Consider the following 16,576-nt stretch of genomic DNA (forward strand, 5'->3'; position numbering starts at 1 on the left):
CTCTACCTGGACAGCAATATCTTTCCACACTGCAGTGGCCTAGATGGGTTTGTCTCTGTGCTGCCAGTTTTTCTGCTTCCATTGCTGTTGCCACTCCCAGAGGGCATCTGTCACTATTCATGAGTAAGGTAGAAATCACAGGTTGAGATAAGGACAGTTTAATAGGGCAAAAAAGGATGGAAAAATAGTAATAATAAAAAACAGAAAAGCAAACAAAATAAAGTGATTAAAGTGATGTATAATGCAGTTGCTCACCACCTGCTGACAGGCACCTAGCCATCCTCTACTAGGGGAAGAATATTAACTCAGACAAAACCAGGGCAAGCTTACTGCCAAAGGATTTTCTATAAAGTTTAAGAGATTTTGATGCTAAAATACTGGGTGCTCTTCAAAATAATCAACAGAAAAGAGGTTGATTACTATTAAGTCTCCACTGTTTTCTAGACCGTCTTCTGTAGACTGTAACATCTCCAGGACTCTTCCATGAAGATAAGTATGTAGAAGCTGAAAATCTTGAATCATAGGCTGTACTATTTGTTAGATGCAGGCCAAGGAGAAAAAATACAGGGAAAGTCAGATAATTTAAAAACTGTAGGCCTTGTCACACCTAACCTATGCTGTAGAAGAAGACGCTTTAGACTGGATGGTGATGGTTCTGCGAAATTCAGTCATGGACATGTTTTGCTAGTTAAATATGACAGAAGCAGTTGTTCTCCAACCCTTCTTTATAGAATAGCAATTTTCCTAGTAAATACAGTAGAAAGAGCATCCCATCCACCCTAGGTTGGATGGGGCTCTGGTCAGCCTGAGCTGGTAGGGGACAGCCCTGCTCATGGCAGGGCTTGGGGCTGGGTGGGCTTTGAGGTTCCTTCCAACCCAAGCCATTCTATGAATTCGGTGATGTGCAGGACAGGGACAATGGAAAACCTGCAACACAGGAAGTTCCATACATACACAAGGAAGAACTTCTTTACTCTGAGGGTAACAGAGCACTGGAAGAACTTGCTCAGAGAAGTTGGGGATTCTCCTTCCCTGGAAGTATTCAAGGTCCATCTGGATGCTTTCCTGAGTGACTTGCTGTAGGGAACCTGCTTTAGCAGGAGGGTTGGAGTATTTCTGAAGAAATTTTAATGGGCGTCCATTAAGAGAATGGCTTGTGTGAAGGGTTTCTGGATGTACATATGCTGGGAGTCCTGCTACAAAGCAATGGCAGATCCTTGAGCAGCATCATGAAAGCTGGCAACAGGAGAGGAAAGCACTGGCATGGCTTGGGGAGTTCAGGCAGAACATTCCTGGTCAGAAGACAGAGATCAGATTTTCATGAAATCTACAACTCTGAGGCTTCTCAGTTCCTTTTTTTTTTTTTGGGGGGGGGGGGGGAGCGGGGGGGGGGATGGGGGTGGGAAACCAGATCAAATTTGCTGTTATAAAGTGGCAGAAGAGGAATTGAATGTTTTCCTCCCAGTTAAAATTCCCTCACTCTGGTTCTCTGAAAGAGGAGCTGGTGAGCCATTTGGGTCATGTACTTAGTAACTCAACCATTAGAATTTTCTCAGTTCATTTATGGAGGCGTGTAATTCCTTTTGGCACGGTGATCTATTTGGCTTTACTTTCATTGTTTTTCTCTCCCTTACAATTTGTACTAGGCTTGCAACTATGTATGCAGCACATTGTTACAAAGATGAATGAGCTGTTATTGTTTGGGTCTCCTTCCTCTAAAGGACAGAGAAGTCCACTCCCTTTTCATGCCCTAGTGAGTTACCTACGGTCTGCAAAAAGAGAAAGATCCCAGTAACCTGACCCACTGCTTTGTCTTCTTTTTCCAAGAAGCTGGCCCAGTGTCAAACATGCCGCTCATGGCCCCTCCAGCAGCAAGATTGGGAGCAACTTCTGGATCAGTGCAAGAGACCAACATGATGAAGAGAAGATGAAGACTGGAGGAACCTGGTTGGTTATGCCTGCTAATTGGCCAGGGCTTGCTGTCTTCAGGACCCAGACATTTTTCAAATGAATGGAGAAATATGGTATTTAAAACTTGTATTACTGTTATTTTCTCTCATCTGGCATGAGTGTCACTGCTGATTTGTCAAAGGCGTCCTAGGTAACATGCTTAGTGGGGAAATACTGATGGTAGATGGGTGGTTGGATTGGATGATCTTGGAGGTCTTTTCCAATCTTCGTGATCCCATGATTCTATGATTCCATGCTGAAAGTAGTGAGGAAGTGTGAAGCATCAGCCAGGGTGACCTGGTATCAGTGAGCCCTCTTGTGTGAGCAATTGTGTATATACTGTCTTGGGGGCAGGTTCAAGGAAGAACAAGTGAGAATTTGGCTGCCAGCAGCATGTCTTGTAGGAACTATCCTCAGAAAAATGTGTTTGGGCAAATGCCCTGAGACAGGTAGCTTCAAAAAGGGATGACCTAACTTTAAAACCCTGAGCAGTGAGTTTTGTATGCAGCACTGAAAGGAACAAGATTTTTTTAAATATGTCATTCCTTCTTGTTTATTTCAGATGGATTTCAGAAAAATCAAGGTGCTTGTTTGCCTTGTGGGGCTCAGCTGTGCCAGCTTATGTTATTTTTACATGAATTTGACTGGACTCTCTATATTCCATGGCAAAAAACAAAATTGTACACTACAAACATTTAGGAGAATTGAAGGAAACTTCTTGCAGCTCCCAGATATAGATTGCCGTAAGGACCCACCTTTCCTTGTACTACTTGTGGCATCCTCATGTCAAGACATTGATGCCAGGATGGTCATCCGGCAAACCTGGGGGAAGGAGAGAACGGTGGCTGGCAAGCATCTAGTGACGTATTTCCTCTTGGGATCCCCTGTCAATCTTGAGCAGCAGGCTGACATCGGTGCTGAAAGCCAAAAATACAAAGACATTATTCAAAAGGATTTTCTGGACACATACTACAATTTGACATTAAAGACCATGATGGGAATTGAATGGGTTCATCAGTTTTGTAACCAGTCCAGCTTTGTGATGAAAACTGACACAGATGTGTTTGTCAATGTTTTTTACCTCACTGAGCTGCTTCTAAAGAAAAAGAGGACCACAGGGCTTTACACAGGCTTTCTGAAACTGCATGAGCAACCCATAAGGAAAAATGAGAGCAAGTGGAACGTGAGGATAGAAGAATACTCGGGTAACACCTACCCGCCATTTTGTTCAGGGACTGGCTATGTTTTATCCACCGACGTTGCTAGTCAGATCTATAATGTTTCAGAGAGCATTTCATTCATCAAACTGGAGGATGTTTTCATAGGACTGTGCCTTGACAAATTAAAAATTCAGCCTGAGGAGCTTCATTCAGAACAGACATTTTTTCCAGAAAAGATTCCATTCTCTGTTTCTCGTTTTAAGAAAATTGTGACTTGCCATGAAGTAAGCTTATCCGAACAGCAGAGCTACTGGAGTCGTTTAGTGACAGAATAACATGTGAGAGTGCTCTAGCACCTTCTCTGACTGAATCAACAAACTGAAATGCTTTGAATTTACAGGGCTGCTCTTGACTCTAGCAAAACTCGCAATTAATTCTAGATCCATTATTTTGAAGACATTTCTTATGGTTTTAGTCCCCATTTCTGCCTCAGAGCATTGTAACATCTTTCTCTCCCATTCACTACTACCTCTTTCCATCTCTTCTCTACATAAGCAACTTCTTCTCTACATAAGCAACTTTTTTTTTTTTTTCCCTTTTCTTTTTCTGAAAGACGGAGGCCCACAGAGGTGCCTTTTCCATGGACTAGCTCTCAAAATCATGCTGCTACTGGACCGGGAATATTTCTGTGGTGCAAAAACAAACAAACAAAAAACAACAAGAGAAAATAATTGCACCCTCTTCCCGATCTCTCTTAAGAGATTACTGCATGTGCTTCCATCCGGACAGGCATTTAAGAAAAGTTGCTTGCAACTGTCAAGATGTTCCCCTCCTGGCATAGGGAACTGTAGCCGTGCACTTGCAGAACTGTGTAGTGGCAGAGATCTCCCATTCAGCCTACACAGATTTTCTTTCTGAGGTGGAAGAATTTGATCATGCAGCACTCTTGGGACAGCTATAGGTATAGGAGGTCACTTTATTAATGTGTAAGTCTACTGTATTATTTCCTTATGCGTGCCTACCAATGGAAATGATTGTGTGATATAGCTGGATCTATATCAGAGAATCAACCACAGACTGGTTGAGGCTGGCAGTGAGCTCTGGAGGTCATCTGGCCCAACCCTAGCTTCAGCAGGGACTCTCAGGGCTGGGTGCCCAGGCCCATGTCCAGGCAGCTTCTGAAGATCTCCAAGGAGGGGACTCCACAGCCTCTTTGGGACCTGTGCCAATGCTCTGTCACCTGTACATCACAGAATGTCCCTTGAGCCTTCTCTTCTCCAGGCTGAACAACTCCAGCTCTCTCAGCCTTTCCTTGTAGAAATGATGATTCAGACCCTTTGTCATCTCGGTGGTCTTTTGTAGGACTGTCTCCTGTATGTCCATGAGGAGCCTCAGTGGAAAGTATTCTGGTCTTTGCATTACAATGAACCTAGGAGATATGTTTTATGTTTGTGCTTCATTTTGATGGATTGAAAGCTACTGTAAATGGTTGATCAGAGATAAACTACAGTCCCTTACTGTAGGGAGATAAACAGTACATCTGATTTAGACATTTTTCCTATGAGGAACTGGTTATGCATGATGGAGAAGTTAGGAGGATTTTTCTTTTTTAAACAGGACTTAGTGAGAAAATGTGTCAAAGTAATCATTCAGACTACCAATCTCATTTCTTGTTTGATGAAAAACTCAGAACATCTTTAGGATATTTTAAAGTTTCATAGACAAGGGATTGAGCCCTTACAGCAGATATGGTGGAAAATACATTTGGATTCTGGAAGAGAATAAGGAGTTTGTAAAATCATGCCTTATGCAGTACTCCTGTTTCACTGAATTGCACACAAAGATCAGTTTTACCATCAAAGAAGTAGTAAAAATGTGAAGTTGGAAGACAAGTCTTATGAGGAGCGACTGAGGGAACTGAGATTATTCAGTATTAGAAGAGAAAGCTCAGGGGAGATCTTATCACTGCCTACGACAACCTGGAAGGAGGCTGTGGAGAGGTGGTGGTTGGCCTCTTCTCCCAGGTAGTAACAGTGATAGCATGAGAGAGAAAGGCCTCATGCATGAGGGGGTGTTCAGGTTGAATATTAGGGAAAACTTATGCTTAGAAAGAGAGGTGAGGCACTGGCTCAAATAAAAGTAGGGATCTAATGGGTAATTAGGATGAGTGAAAAAGCAAGTACTGTCTGCCTTCCTGAGACTTTTTGAGGAGATCACATGGAAAGATCTGGCAACAAAAACAGCAAGGAGTGATTTAGATGTTTTAGTCTTTTCGGGTTTCCATGACATATTTTCTAATACAATAATTCTAATTCAGAAATTCAAATACAACATTCTGTTACTTTGGTTTTGTTTATTTTTCTTATTTCTGTTCTTTTTATTTAACTTAGTGACAATTGTGTAAGTGTACTTTTTCACTTACCTGTGCCTGAAGAGCAGGATAAATATTTTCAGCAGGAACAAGCCCCATCCTGATAGATGTTGACAATGCATTTTCTTCTGACATCAAGTAAATGAAAGTCATGCACTGTTTTTTGACAGCTGATAATTAAAGATTTTTTTTTATTTTTTATTGTTTTAGAAGAATAACCTGCTCTATTTTAAATTGCTCATTCAGAAAATAGCCACGTGTATGGTATCAGCAGGCACTTGGCTAACCAGGTGGTTGGGTGGGTAGCAAAGGAGATGTTTGCCTTCCCCTAGCACATACATCCAGGCTGAGCCAACAGCATTGCCAGCTTGGAGGTATATCTGCCCTTGGACTCAAAACCCTGTTGTAGCACATTTGCTTTTGTTCCAGCCTTCAGTAGGTGCAAAGGCTTAGAGTGAACAAGCAGCATTTAAATCACTATTACTTCCATGTAGCTTGTAGAAATTATATTTTTCTTTGCTGTTCATTGTTTGCCATTATTGTACCCAAGATTCAAGCTTGCTATTGTACTACTGGAATCACTGCATTCAGTTCTGAGGCTACCAGCATAAGAAGGACATGGAGCTGTGCAGGGTGGTCCAGGGCAGGGACACAAGCATGTTCCTCTCCTCTGAAGTAAGGTTGATGGAGCTGGGCTTGTTCAGCCTGGAGAAGAGGAGGCTCCAGAAAAACCTTATAGTGGCCTTCCAGTACCTAAAGGTGGCTACAAGTCTGCAGCTGAGAGTAGATACTTTATCAGGGAATGTAGTGACAGGACAAGGTATAGCAGTTTTAATGCAAAAGAGGGAAGATTTGTAATAGATTTAAGGAAGAAATTACTTGCTAAGAGTGTGATGAGGCACTGGCACAGGCTGTCCGGAGAAGCTGTGGATGTCCCATCCCTAGAGGTAAGTGAATGGCCTCAACTTGTGCCAGGGGAGGTTCAGGTTGGATATTAGGAAAAAACAGAAAGAGTGGTGAGGCATTAGAACAAGCTGCCCAGGGAAGTAGTGAAGTCATTGTCCCTGGAGGTGTTCAAGAAATGTAAAGATGTGGCACTGACGGACATGGTTTAGTGGGCAATACTAGTGGTAGATAGTTGGACTAGATGATCTTAGAGGTCTTTTCCAACCTTGTAAGGCCAATTTAAGGAAAAATGTTAAGTACAAATGAATGCTTTTGTGTCTCTCTCAGTTCCCAGCCTTGTAGACAGTGCAGCTTAATGTTCACCCTGGCCTCTTCTGGTACTCAACAGAAATACTCTTAGAGCCTCTTGTGCATCTCTCATCCCATTTGTTCACTGCAGCACATGCTTCACTTCCACCTCTGTGCCTGGAACTAACTGTCAGGACCAGTCCAACCAAACTATCCCAGAGAGCCTTTGTCTAGCAAGGTGAGTTTGCTTGTTATCTTCCACTCGGTGTTGAGATTCAAGAAGCACATGGCTCCTGGGATGGTGCTGCTGCTGATCTTTTGTCAGGCTGAGCTTGTGGCCAAAGGATAAAGTCTCCCATTAGGAGACTGCTTTGTGGGATGTCTGCTGTTGAGCAGCATTAAAATACATCTTACTTGAACAGATTGTGGCCTTGTATCATCACAGAAATGTTACCTATGATGGCAGGCTCTGCTAGCTTTCTTGTCTACAGGTTTTATTTAAGTTCAGGAATGTTGCTAACTATTTGGGGAAGATGATGCTACTCTGTGTTAATCACAATTGCAGAAGATATCCCTATATTTTCAGGGCTAAGTTCATTGTTACTGTGCCATTTGTTATTAGGTCCTCAGGTGTGTTTAAACAAAGCACTCCATTCTGGATGTTGTTTCCAGGGAGCATATTTGAAATTTCTATGAAACCTCTGTAAGATGCCTACAAATTACTGCACTCATAATATTTTGTCCCCTCCAGATATACGTTGTTAGACATTTAATGGCCACCACTAAGTCTGCAATAAGGAGGAAATCAGTATAGAATGAAATGTGATGGATTTAGGTAGCTTGTTCCCCTTCTTATTGCAAATTAGTTTCCGAAGTGGACACTTCAGGTTGCTGCACATTAATTTTCTCAACATATGATTTTCTGTTAGCTCACATAAATTAGAAATTGATTTCATAATCCTTCCCATTCAGTATGTTGCTTTGAATAAGAATGAAATGAATAAATAATTAATTGTATAGTATGATTCTGCCGTAAAAGATGATTTAAGAAAACTAACCGGTTGCACATAAGGCAAATTTATTTGTTTATTCAAATGCAGCCAGTGAGCTTGTCAGTTTATATGTATCAGCTAAATGAAACTAGCTTTTGCTTCTTAGGCCATGGATCATGGCTTTTAATATAGTCAAACTCTTTAGTAGCCTTTTGCCAAATTATGTGTATTTTCCTATGAAAGGCCACCAGAGAAAGACTGGAAATATAACTAAGACAGCAAACAAAATACTGCAGTGTACATCTACTTATCTGTTTTTAGTTTTTTATAGATTAATACAAGAATTTAGATAAATTGTTAGCAGTTTATCTGCACAAATCTAGAATTTTTATGTTTCTCGGGAAGGAAGATCATTAAATTAATTTTTTTATGAATACATTTAGAAAGTTACTCTGAAAAGTTACTCCAGTACTTCTCACTGAGTAACAAGGACTGCAGGAATCAACAGACCTGTCAATGTCTTAGAGATGGATAAGTGTGTTTCAGCATACTGTATATTTCCAACACGAGATGAGTTTTGGAACACAGAAAAGTAAGTATATTTTTTGCAATTCTAAGCATCAGTTAACCTAATCTCAAACTAGGTTAGGATTTTCCAATATGTCCATGAACCATACCTGATTCAGCACTACTGAGGAGGCATTTGCCCTTTCTTTTTTTGAGAATACGGGAAAGATCTTTGCAACCGAACATTTGCCTTATGTAAAAGCCAAATGGGATACAAGGGCTAACTGTCTATCATGGATCTGGCAGGGACATTATTCTTCTTGGATGTGTGCAGGATACTGGGTAATGTTAATAAAAAAGCACATGTGATAATGTTTGCATTATTTGGGTAGAATCTAAGAATGTTGATCTAACCAATGTATGATATTTTAGTAAACTATTTTGTTACCAGAAATCTGTGTGTTAACTTTTTTTTTTCTTTCTTTCTTTTTTTTTTTTTTTTTTTTTTGCTGTGAATGTATTATCATTTTGGTATGTAATTAAGTTAGCAGGTTTATTCTTTTTTCAGTCACAAAGGATTTTCTCCTTTTCCCTAAAATACTTATTTTGTACTTCCTAAAATAGGAGTTGTTGGTTCTTTTTCCTAAGGCAAGCACAAAACTCCCATGAAAGACAAAGTGACTGAGAATGGGAGTGCTTTCCCAAGAATTAAGCATGCAGTCCTGCCACACAACTGTCTTGTCATTAAGGATCTACACAGGGTACACCTCTAAGTCAAAGGCATCTGCAAACAAAACCTTATAAGCAGGCAGTGATTTGAAGACAGATTTTTGTTTTCCAAATGACAAGAGTGTCAACTTCACGATTATTAAAACCATAACAAAGACATGTGTATGCAAGGCATATGGCATTCAATCCCAGAAAACAGGCCTGTATTTTGCACAGATTCTGGCTGAGAAAACATATTTTTTTCAAAGTCTGATAAGATAGGAGTACAAGGCTATCCTTTAAAAAAGTTTGTTCAAGTGTATTTTCACTGGAAAATATAATTAGACAGTTTCTTTGATTGAGAGATCATTTTGCCTCACGTTTCACAAACTCAAAAGTCCATTATTTATGTGGAAAAAAATCCAAGTCCCATCTCTGGATCTCTGCAACTGAACCATTTTCTGATATCCCTTGCACCTGGCTGCTGATCCATCCTGACCTTGTTTAATATATGGCTTTGGGTGCAGGGTGAGAGGCACATGTAATCTGCTTCCTATTCTTCTGTTGCCAAAAGCACTTAGAAATCAGAGCCACCCTTACACTTAAAAACCGTTGGTGTACAGCTGTAGGCGCAGAATGTCATAAATTAGTTATGTGGTGTGATTTACACCTCCAGCTTGTAGATCTTCCAGGCAGCTACATTTCCTTCATGTTTAATTTAATCGTTATTGCTGCAACAGTGATTGTAAGTAAATGTTTGACTCTGATGCATAAAGGGACCTGAAGGTTTTACATGTGCTTCTGTTAACAAAGGTGCAATGAGGGAATTAAAGAAGGAACAGAGCCTGGAGGCAGGAGTAGGAGTGAGCTGCTGTGTGTGTGAGCAGTGCAGTTTGCTCCTGCTGGGGTGAGGAGACAGCTAAGGAGTAGAACTTGGTGCTGGTGGAGAGAGCTTTGTGCTGGGGTGAGGGTGTGTGAAAGCACCAAAGGCTGCGCTCTCCTGGTCTCTCAATAGTGAAACACTGGCACAGGCTGCCCAGAGAGGTGGTGGAAGCCCCATCCCTGGAGACACTCAAGGCTGGATGGGCCTCTGAGCCTGATATACCTATAGGTGTCCCTGTTCATTGCAGGGGAGTTGGACTAGATGGCACTTAAGGGTCCCTTCCAACTCAAATGAATCTGTGATTTTGAAGGTCTTGACCCCTTATGCTTTGCAGGTATGTCATGGAATGGAACACTGATGTGGAATACAGATGAAAAACCATGAAACTACGACAAGGTACAGCTTGAGGGGGAGGATGATTCCTGCCAGAGACCACTGTAACAGAGTGGTATTGCCTTCTTCAACTTTGCTGAAGAAAATCATATATGGGGTATGGGAGAAGAGAGATTGGAAATTTCAGCCTAAAATATGTAAATCTTTACCATATTCTTGAAGTCTTTCAGCACTCACAGGTTTCCTGACCTTCTGGGGGATCTTGTTTTGCATATGAATGTTGAAAATTAGTGTTTGATGTCATAATAAATTTTACTGCAGGTAAGAGAAATCCAAAATATGGCAGTGAACAAAACATTAAGAGAAGCTGAATGTATGGAAATATCTCTGCCAGGGATTTATGTTCTCTTACTGCAAAAGAGCAGCTTTCAGTCACAGATACTGTACCCAGATACAGCACATAAAAGACATGCATTTCAAAGAAAATAAAATATCCGTCCTTTTTTTCTTTGTGATCTTAAGTGATTGCCCAAAGGGAGCAATTTGATGTCAGTCATAAGGCTGTATTTCATGAAAATGCAAACAAGACACAGCTCTTCCAGTGTAGTGCTGACTTTTATGGTGATAATCTACTCTCTCATCATTACAGTGTCAGTTTGGATCACGCCTGTAGGTCACTTAGGGAATATTCATTAATATTCTATTTTCAGAAGTGTAAGCGTTAACGTTTCTTACAACTGGCAACCTTGTAAAATTATCAGAAAAAAAAGAGAGAAAGGGTATAACTTCATACTTCCCTGGTAGTTTTCCTGGCATTAACTGTGGGATGTCTTGTGGGATTTGGAGCCTTGGGCTAAGCACTTGTTCATGCGTATTGCAGAAGAGGTTTGTGCACCACTCAAGCTACATATCACTGATTAATAAGTATCAAGAGCACCAGGGCTAAGGCAGCTCTGGATAGAGCTGCACTTTACCTAATCTCCTCGAAGAGTCTGGTTTTCCATAGGGAGGCAATCTGAAATCATGACCCTAAGCAATAATGAAAAGCAATAATGAAAAATGTAATAGTGAGTATAGTAAGTGTACAAAATTATGCTTACATTTTCTTGGCATGCTATCATGCATTAAAAAGTTCCTTAGAACAGACTGAATGATAATCAGAGCAATTAAGCTAACAATTTGGATCAGAGACAAGGCATTTCTAAAGCTGAAGTAAATGTTGCTAGGAGAACTGATCTATTAGAGTGCACTAAAAATTTCCTTCTCAGATTTACACTCCTCCTATCAGCACCAAAGCTGCATCTTCTTTCATTCTGTGAAATGAAACTTACTTACTTACTTATTGTTGCCTGCATTCCATGCTGAATGTTTTCAACTACATTTCCTGAATTAAGACATTTTCATGTTACCAGCTGCAACTCATCGCAGATTTCAGTACGGGAGAGAAGGAATGCACCTGCTGAAGGGGAAGCAAGGAGTAGTTCAGGAGACTTGGCAGGAAAGTGCTGGAGAACAACAGTCATATAAGTAATACACAGAGGAAATGATGTGGTCCTGTTGCTTCTGGAGTTTTCCTCCAGTGCATTTGAGTTCTAATTAAGGAAAATAGTGAATCAAAACCTCAATTTGGTCACTATAGTTAACAAACACTAATGTAAAACTGCTGTGAATGAGAAGCATACCTTTCAGATGGTCAAGTATTTTGAAAAACACTAGAGAAAAGGAATAAGAGTGTAGAGAAAGAAACAAAAATGAGGCAGATTTAAAACAGCCAAACTTAGCATCTCCGTGGCCTGATATGCTACTAAAGAGAAGGGTCACATACTCATGTAGATAAGAGACAGCTAATTCAGTCTGTAGGTCAGCTTGTCTCCTACCTCAGCCTTTTCTAAAGGTTTCAGCTCTTACACTATTCTCCATTTGAGGAAAGGACATTTGTTTCTTAATGTGCAGCTATTTCTAAAAATCTTTCTAATGTTCGAAACACTTTTCAAGCCAATTTTCGTGGGAAAATGAAAAATTTTATTCTCGTTTCTAGCACTGATCTCAAATTAGCTTTGGTGTTGTATCTCTAAGTGCTTCTTCCTTATTTCAATGTTTCTGATCATACTTTCTTTGACTCAACTAAGTAAGCTAAAGTACAGCCTGGAAGTGCATGGACTGGTGATTTCCTCTGCAGTACTCTTGCTTGTTAAAAGTACTTACAAATGAAAATGTCTAAATGCTTTTCAGTTTTCATCATGGCAATTTGTCCAATTCTCCTGTGAGGAATAAACAAAAATGCTTATGGCCACAGTGGCAATGAGAGAAGCCTTCAATAAGCATCTCTTTAAAAGTCCATTTTGCTCAAAGCGTGGGTTGGCACAGCAGGTTGTATAGACATATGTTTCAGACTAACGCAACCGAGAACAAAAAATTTTGGAGGATTGCTCCAGCAGCTTACACATTTGAGTAGCTGCAGAAGAAATGACATGGTGTACAAAATGACTTTGGAAGAGTTGGAAGAAAATGGGCAAAAATCCTCCCACTCAAAGGCAAATGAAAAAGGGAGAATTGGAAAAAGGTGTCTAGAGAAACTAGAGTGGGAGGTAGGAATCTGCATGGTACACAGGCTGATGATTCACAAAATGATTTTCCATTTGCAACAGGCTAGCAAACTTAGGACATGATCCTTCAAATATTCATGAGCATGGGTAGTCTTGTACATGCACACTGTTCTCAGTGGCTGGGGATTTGTACCTTTTACCATGCTGTGTTATGTCTTATCCCACACACATCCTAACCAATGCCAATGACAGCATTCATCACGATTCTATGGTTCATTATAAAAGTCAAAGTGAAGAAAGAACTAACAAGGTCAGTGAGAAATAAATAATAAAATATTAATACATGTGTTGGTTGCCTAAGCAGCCCTGGGAAAAACAAAGGACATTTGAATCCAGTCACTGTGCAGCAGATGCACCCAAGAGGATTTCAGCTGATGAGTCCAAGCCAGCAGTGTGTGGGTAGAGGTGACAGGTGCTTCCCTGACAACTCCCACTTGTGTTCGATCCAGAATGAGACATGCACATTGTGGATGCTCTAGGCCACTACTGTGGGCTTCAACTAATATTCTTTACACTGAGGAGGCGGGAAAGAAATGCCTGCAATTGGGGCCAGCATGCTACATGAGGAAACAGCAAAAGCAGTAATGTACTGAATGGAATCCTTTATATGGAGTCTTATCTCTTGTATAGGTAGAGGTGACCCAGTGAAACTGTGAACCTGGGATTCTGCTTGCCTTGAGTATGCTGCTGGTCTGTTCTGGGCAGTTGTAGTCAGGTTAGTTTCTCATAAGGTGGGAAATGTGAATTTTAAGACCACTTTAACCTGCGGAATCCCAACCTTCCAGGTGAGCTCCTCACTGAGGAGGAGCATCAACTGGGCCTTTGGATGCAAAAAACTCCTCCCAGACCAGCAGTGTACGCAGCATGTGGCAGCTGACCCTATTTTGAGAAATCTCACAATGCTCCAAGTCCTCCAAGCGCTATTTCTTTCATTCCTTATACTACATCTCTTCCAAAATGACTGCCAATGTATCTTCACCTCCTCTGTGTGGGTCCTAGTGGCACTGATGCTCATGTAAGTTCAGATCAACTCGGATTCTGTGTAAGAATACAGATTTATATGTGTTGCCTCCAACAGTCTGCCTTGTTTGAGAATGATAGACCTCAATGGAGATGTATGCTCAAGCATCTGCTTGGTGCTAGTGTAACCCAGACAACTTTAGGTGCTCAGACACATTGTCTGGTAGGTGCCAACATTTAAAGTATTCATAATCTGGGAATCAATGTTCACCTCCTGTCAAAAATGAGCCAGAGTGCAGCAAAACAGAATTTGCTCCTTTTGGTCTGTTTTCTGAAGCCAAATCAGTTACGAACTCTCCAACTAAAAAAAGGACATAGGAAAATGCTATGTTTGAAAATTCCTTCCAAGACTTAGGGATGATGTAGTGCTTTTCTGAGGTCCACAGCCTTGTTCTCTCTCAAAGAAACATCAGTGTCAAACCATCTTTAGGCCTGCAGAGCACTTCAGTGTTACAGTAGGGATTCTAAGGACCCTATGTTGTATTAGCTAATGCAGTTTGTAGACCTCAGGACCACTTGGGTTTTTGAAATCATTATTTGCCAAATTTCTACTTCTTTCAATGTTTTCACTAGTTTGTGAAAATCATAATGGGTGTTGTACGCATCTTTATATATGTACATGCTTAAGGATATGGCCAATCTACAGAATATCACAGATTGCAGTGTGGTGATGAGACAGCTGATCAGCCTGTGATTAAATGTTGCAGCAAAAGTTGTGGCACAGATGCAGCAACATGCCATCTGAGGGACCCTAATAAGCTTGAGGATTGAGCCAAGACAAAAACATCATGAAATCCAAAGTGGTGAAGCACCAAAATCTGCACCAGCCTTGAGGTATAGGCTGCAGTTATATCACCTAAGTGACAGTGGGTAGGAAACTTGCTGGAGACCTGGGGGAAATGAATACCAGGGTGAATACAAGCCAACAATACCCTCTCATTGCAAATATGGCAAACCATGTACTAGATCATGTTCAGAGTCAGTTTCCAGCACGTTCAAAGAAACTGTTATGCTCCTCTACTATGCACATCTGGAAACCTCTGTGTAGTTTTGTGCCCCTTAGTTCAGATAGGTTGTGGAGAACCTACACAGGTCCAGGGGCAGGAGATCAAGTGGCCAAGGCTGTAGAGCACAGCACTAGTGAGGAGATGCTAAAAGAGCAGGCTTTAGTCTGGTACAGAAGAGGCTAATGGGTGATCTATTAGCAGCTTAAATCTACCCAAAGAGCAATTACAAAGATGACAAAGCCTATCTCTTCTCTCTAGTGCCAAATTATGGTTTTGTACAAGTTCTAAATGCAGCTATTATTCTTTCTGAAGCTTTTTACCAAGAATTATCTTTATTAATCCAAACCAAAATCCAGTCAATCCATTTTATCCACTTTTCCCATTTGGGTGACCTGGGATGGAATCCACTTATTAGATGCTTTCTTCTTCCTTCTTCTATTATATAATAGAGGAATAGAGGAATTTGATATAATATATCAAAATATTCATAGAAGTTATCCAAGAGTACAATTTTGAAAGTGGGGATGAAAGTGTTCAGACACTCATCTGAACACGAGTGTGACATTTTAGATTTTTAAAAAAGAGATATATGGAAAAGCAAAGAAGTAAAATGAAAAAATGTAATTGCTTGGGAAATTATAGGAAGTCTGATTGTTTTCTTGTTGCTTTAACTAGTCAGGCTGATATTACTTTTAGTAAAGTTTCTGAAATGTAGTTTTGGAAATCGTTCAAAATTCACCAAACAGAATGTTTCCTTTCCCTTTGCTGAATTGAATCTTCTGTCAGTTTGGCATTATTTTTTACTGGCTAGAAATGTTACTATGACTAGTGGAATATATAGTTCAGGAAAATCATATGTCCCTTCTTTATGATTTAGGCTTCCTGGCAGATGGACTCATTAGCAATACTTCCTGATATGGCACATCAGCTCAACTTACTGGCCTGGAGGATGCAGTCAAGGTCTAAGAGGAAGGGAAGCTGTAGTAATAGCAAGAGCATCTCTCATAAGACTGCACTGCAGCTTTGGTGACCATAAGTGACTATATATAGATGTTTCAGAAAAAGGTTTGATATAACCCCACAAAGAAAACAAAATATTTCAGAATGGATGTGCCAGAAAAAAGTGTGATTTAATACTGCAAAGAAAAACAAAATTCAGAATCAGAGATCCTTGTGGGTGCCTTCCAACTCAGGATATTCTGTGATTCTATGAAACTTGCATGGGGTCCATTTTGTCAGTGCCCTGACGGTACCACCAGGCCTGACCCTCCTTCGGCAACTGCCTGGATTCCCCCATGGCTCAAGTGCCCATCTCAGCTTCTGGGACCATCATTCCCTACCGTAGCATGCTGCAGGCTGTCTCATAAGTGTCCCTTGCCCAACTTCTGCACCAGTCCTCTTGGCACCATGTTGTGGCGTTGTCACCTGCCATACCACCAGCCCCATCTCCCAGACCAGAACCCCTGGATAGGCACTGGCTTTTCAGGAGCTGTGATGGCCTTTCTGCCCCTGGCTCTGGGGAACATCAACAAGGGCACAGCTGGTGTGGGGCCCCTCAGCTCTCTCAGGCCCATGGGAGTCCTGTTGGGTGCTTCTGCTCCCCACCGTGTTGCCTGCAGTACTGCGACAGATGGGTGTGTTCTGACACTAACACACAACCTCGTGGCTACAGAATATGATAAATAAATGTTATTACAACCTGTACAGACGGCACAGCAGCAGCCCTCTGCTGGGACATCAGGTGTCGTTGCCAATCCAGCTTTTCAGGTCGGGAGAGCACGTAACTCGCTGCCACCGGCCCGTCATCAGCATTATGTGCTTCCTCCTTCAGGACTGGTTAAATAT

At 41.1% G+C, this 16,576-nt stretch overlaps 1 protein-coding gene and 1 long non-coding RNA gene across 5 annotated transcripts in view; one reads left to right on the forward strand and one right to left on the reverse strand.

Annotated features, from left to right (window-relative positions):
• B3GALT5 (beta-1,3-galactosyltransferase 5) overlaps window positions 1–8,628 on the forward strand; it is a 31,537-nt gene extending 22,909 nt beyond the window's left edge. For 2 of the 3 annotated variants that reach the window (XM_010723770.4, XM_010723766.4), the window contains exons 3-4: window positions 1,828–2,024; window positions 2,513–8,628. In XM_010723770.4, coding sequence (XP_010722072.1) covers window positions 2,022–2,024; window positions 2,513–3,445 — 936 coding nt within the window. In that variant the 5' untranslated portion in view covers window positions 1,828–2,021 and the 3' untranslated portion in view covers window positions 3,446–8,628. The remainder of the gene's footprint in view (window positions 1–1,827; window positions 2,025–2,512) is intronic. The other variant, XM_010723777.4, reaches the window with a different exon arrangement.
• On the reverse strand, window positions 2,476–16,576 carry LOC104914373 (uncharacterized). Of its 2 annotated transcripts, none has more exons than XR_014879609.1 (3): window positions 16,431–16,576; window positions 11,434–11,557; window positions 2,476–2,867 (listed from the first exon to the last, which is right to left on the reverse strand). It is a non-coding gene; the product is annotated as an uncharacterized LOC104914373 (long non-coding RNA). The 2 variants fall into 2 exon arrangements; XR_795991.4 differs by having other exon boundaries at window positions 11,438–11,557; window positions 16,431–16,574.

This window comes from Meleagris gallopavo, chromosome 1, assembly GCF_905368555.1.
Source record: "Meleagris gallopavo chromosome 1, MGAL_WU_HG_1.1, whole genome shotgun sequence".
Classification (NCBI taxonomy): Eukaryota; Metazoa; Chordata; class Aves; order Galliformes; family Phasianidae; genus Meleagris; species Meleagris gallopavo.